At 39.4% G+C, this 5,214-nt stretch overlaps 1 protein-coding gene across 1 annotated transcript; it reads right to left on the reverse strand.

Annotated features, from left to right (window-relative positions):
- On the reverse strand, positions 2,547–3,908 carry LOC107620885. Its single transcript, XM_016322982.1, has one exon. It carries the CDS (start codon positions 3,906–3,908, stop codon positions 2,547–2,549), a length of 1,362 nt encoding a protein of 453 aa, XP_016178468.1.

The raw sequence follows: 5,214 nt of genomic DNA on the forward strand, positions 1-5,214 counted from the left end.
CTATTAATCTCATATTTATTTTAAATTAAATATGATATTGAGACATAACTTAATCATATATAATTTATACTAAATACAAATTAAAAATTTAATTTAATCTCCATCTCTCAATTTTAGTTTTTTTTTTTTGTTTTAACACAATCTAAGAGATCATATTAAGATTATCAGCAATAAAATTTTTAAATTTATTACATTAATAAATACATGATAACTGTATTGAAAACCTAAAGTTTAGATGTTTTTTTTGAAACATTGAGAGCTCAACACATTAACGTAGAACAAACAAACAAAAGCTAAAACAAAACACTATGGACAAATAAACCAACTCCTGGTATCGCCGGCAATGCCCTCAACCACCATTAGGTTCACACCCAATCCACTCTGTGTAGCTCAACCACGTCTTTGTTTGAATGATCTCAATACTTGCACTTTTATTGTTGAAAATTCTGGCATTACGTTCCAACCAGATGTTCCAAATCACTGCAAAGAACGCCGTCAACCACACCTTCTGCCCTTGTCTTCTGTTGTGCATGCCAATCCAACTCTCAAACAGATCTTTAATGGTTCCAGGAATTACCCATTTTCTACCAAATAATTGCAACCAAGAGCACCACACCTGCCATGTAACCTCACAAAGAAGAAACAAATGCTCAACAGATTCTATCCCCTTGTTACACCGGACACAATTATTATCACTGAGATTAGCAACTTCTAACCTCGTCAATCTCTCCTTAGTATTAAGTCTACCCACTAGCACAAACCATCCAAAAGCAGCTCAATTCTTGAGGGTACGAAGCCTCTCCATAGTGAACTTGTAAAGCTATAACTCGTGATCTTGTCCGACATCGTCTCTGGCTGTATGGCCTGCAGAAAAGATTTAGTAGAAAAGACCCCTTTAGTATCGAACTTCCACACAACATTATCCTCGGTCCCATGTGACAACTTTACTGGCCTTAGCCTCTCATGGAGCTGATGGACAAGTTCCAGCTCCCACTGGAAAAGCTCCCTCCTCCATTGAAAATTTCATATTCACTCTAGCCCATCCCAAAACCCACAGTCCCCGATGACAAATCCTTGTTGGCTTGAAATAGAGAAGAGTCTTTGGAAGCTAACTTTCAGAGGACCACCCTGAACCCAGTTATCTTCCCAAAACCGGGTTTGCCTGCCATTACCAACTTCCATTGGCAAACCACTAATCATTTTTTCTCGCACCCGTTGTTCTTTTATACTCAGCTGGCATATGTCTTTCCAAGGCCCTCCTTTTACCAGTAATGTCTGAGTTGCTAGCATTATATTAGGGTTCAACTTGTTGCAAGAACACACAATCTTCTTCCACAGCGGGCAATCCTCCTTTGAAAACCTCCACCACCACTTAAACAAGAATGCTATGTTTCTAAGTACTGCATCTCCAACCCCTAAACCCCCAGCCTTTTTTGGAGCCTGGACCATCTCCCACTTTACTAACGGGATACCATAGGTACCGTCCTCCTTACACCACATAAAGCTCCTTTGTAATAAGATCAGCTTGTCGGCCACCGCCTTCGGCATCTTGTACAAACTTAGATAATAAATGGGTAGGCTATTCAGTACCGATTTGATGAGGACAAGCTTGCCGGATTTATTTAAAACCTTCACTTTCCATAAGCTGAGCTTCTGTTCCACCTTATCTATGATTGGTTTCCAAGTCTTCACTAGGCGAGGATTTGCTCGTAAAGAAACCCCGAGGTATCTAACAGGTAAACCAGCTTGCTGGCACCCCAGTAGGCCACACGCATGATCAATCCATCCTTGCTCACAGTTCACCGAGATCAGATTCGATTTATCAAAATTGATGCTCAGGCCAGACATCAGCTCAAAACACCGCAACAGCCTCTTATAATTTACAATTGTTTCAGTCTCTGGCGGGTTTAACAGAATTGTGTCATCTGTAAATTATAGGTGCGACAGCTCAATATGATCTCCCCCGACCAGCAGCGGAGCAATGCGCCCGTTCCTGACGGCTTCTCCCAACATCCTATGCAAGACATCAACAACAAGGACAAATAGAAGTGGGGAAAGGGGGTCTCCTTGTCGTAGGCCCCTTCCCATCTTGAATGGCCTGGATGGTGTCCCGTTAACTAGGACTGACATAGTAGCCGTAGTAACACACTCCTTCACCCAATTCCTCCACCTTAGGCCGAAATCCATCTTCTACAGCACAATATCTACAAAACTCCACCTTACTCTATCATAAGCTTTTTGAAAATCCAGCTTAATAATGGCCGCTGTCTTTTTCCTCGTCTTCAGCCAATGAACTATTTCACAGGCTATGAGTGTGCCATCATGAATTTTTCTGCCCTTTACAAATGCAGTCTGAGTCTCACCTATCAACCATGGCATAACGGACCTCATCCTCCTCAGCAACAACTTCGAAATCACTTTATAGACACACCCCACCATACTAATCGGCTGAAAGTCCTTCACCTCCTTTGCACCTTCAAACTTTGGGGCTAGTGTCACCCAAGTTACATTTGCATCCGTTGGTAACTTAGCACTTTGGAAGAACCTTAGTACCGCTGCACTGAATTCCTGACCAATATCCTCCCAGCATTTCTTATAAAGTTCATGTTGTACCCATCACTCCCTGGGGCCTTGGAAGATCCGCAATCCCACACTGCCTCCTTGATTTTCTCCGCCGATGGCAAAACTTCTAGAGCTTCAGCCTCATCTCTACTAATCTGTTTTACCAACCCATCCCTGACACCAATCCTCGGCGCGTAATCCTGTCTATATAAATCCTTGTAAAACCCCCTAATTGCACCTTTAATCCTCGCCTGATTCCGCACCAGTCTTCCATGGATCATCAGAGCATCGATCCTATTACTCCGTCTTCTGGCCGAGGCAATGTTATGGAAGTATCTGGTATTCTTATCCATGTTGGCAGCATGCTGGGACCGAGACATCTGCTTCCAGTGGATTTCCTTCCTGATGTACCATTTTTCACAAAAGCTCACCAGTGCCTTCCTTCTAGCCTCCGTTGTACCATCGTAAATTCCATTACTGACTAAATTGTCCAGCTTTGTGATCTCCTCCTCCAACCTCATCAGTCTCTTATCCATGTCCCTAAAGGTATTCTTGTGCCATTGCCGTAGTGGTATTGTTAAAGCCTTCAGCTTCCCTGTGAACTGAGCATCTCCCAAGTTTCTCCATTCAGTTCTTACCATTCTTAGAAAGCCCTCATGCGTAAACCAGGAATCTAGACTTCTGAATGGTCTAGGACCCCCTCCTAAACGCGTACCTTCCACAATCAACGGGTAGTGATCAGACAACCCTCGCGGCCCACCTTTTATCCTAATATCCGGGAACTTCTCAGCCCATTCAACATTGACCAAAACCCTATCAATCCGACTACAGGAACGACCTCGAAACCATGTGTACTTCCTATCAGTCAAAGGTAAATCCATCAACTGCATGTCATACACCCAACTTTTAAAATCGTCCGATGATGCTGGCAAGCTAGTCACCCCTTTGCGATCCTCAACTTGCAAAATTTCATTGAAGTCCCCTAAAAAGTAGAACGGGACCGAACACAAACCCGCAACATAGCTCAATTCTTCCCACACCCCCTGCTTCTCCTCCCTCGCATGCGCTCCGTACACCAGACAAAAAGCACAAAGGAAGTTGGTCTTCGTTAGCACGCCTTCAACGCATAACCACCGCTCACCTTTATAACAATTCTGTATTTTAAACACTACCTCATCCCAAATCAATAATAGACCCCCAGCCGTCCCTACAGACTCCACAAACTCCCAATCAACAGAACTATGTCCCCAAAGCCTTGCAATATTATATTTAGTAAGCACTTCTCTTTTTGTTTCAAGTAATCCTAACATATTCAAATTATACTTCTTCTTCAAAGATTTCACCATACTCAACTTTCCGTCTCCCCTCAACCCCCTAATATTCCAACAGGATTTCACTCAATTTATAAAATGTAAGGTTACAAAATATTTGAAGTTTTATACCTCCAACAGGATTTCACTTGATTTAAACTTAATAATTGATTCTCGATTTAATCTGGTAGATAATTTTGTAACTACAAATTATTTAAGAGACATTACAATTGAAAAATATTTAATGTAAGTTCTTATTACTTTTTTTTGGACAAATATTTAAAAAAATTTAAATATAACTTTTAAAAAGAAAAAAATAAAAAAGCATAAATTTCAAGAAATAAATCATCTTAATTTTTTTCTCAATTAAAAAAATAAAATATGATCTTTAATTCTTTAGTATTTTTTTAATATTTTCTCTTACTTCTTCTTATAAAATATTTTCAAACGGAAAAAATTTGAAAAAATCTATTTCCTAAATTTCAGAATGACACGTAGAAAAATACCTATAAACCATCGTCTTCTCTACACAAGATAATTCTGGCACAACTCGTAAGCTACAAAAGACGAAAATCAGTATGATGCCGATTGCTTAGTTATAACATCTGATATTAAATCTGGCACCAAATTGATACGAGAATGTCACAAATTTGGAAAGAAAAAGCAAAAAACAAAAAAAACCCAGAGCAATGGTGTTGATTAATAATAATAAATATTCTGAATTGGGAATCAGCTACAAAAATTGACCTGAAAAGTGAAAAGGCTTGGAAATGAATCGTTGTTGATGGAAACAAAATGCTGTTTGTTTTATTAATTTGAAGTTACGTTACATTCTTCAATTTATAAGGATGATTTTATTGAGTTTGTCCATAACGTGATAAGTGGACGGTTGAGATGGTTTGATTGAGACGCTAATGTGCATCCAAGTGTTGCTATTTACAGATCCAACTCTTCTTGGAGAATTGGATTTGGCCCACCCATGGACCCCTTTATTTTCTACTAATGACATGACACAATTACCAAATACCTCATTTAATTTCTTTTCTTCCGAATAAAGCATTTTATGTTATGCAGTTAGATACTAAGTTAAGGACCATAGATTAATTTTAGTGCCTCATCCAATGGTCCAAACTATAATGACCAGTCCTGTGCTATTTTCTGCAAGGTTCAGTATGAAACAGACCCCTTTCTATCTTTTTCTTTAATCTCATATTTCGTATATTTAATTTAAGTCTGTATTCATCTCTGTATCACTATGCCCATTAGTTATTACCCGCACCGTTACAACATGCGTTTTATTATTATTATTATTATTATTATTATATGCGCCATTGTTACCTTA

This window comes from Arachis ipaensis, chromosome B10 (genome assembly GCF_000816755.2).
Source record: "Arachis ipaensis cultivar K30076 chromosome B10, Araip1.1, whole genome shotgun sequence".
NCBI lineage: Eukaryota > Viridiplantae > Streptophyta > Magnoliopsida > Fabales > Fabaceae > Arachis > Arachis ipaensis.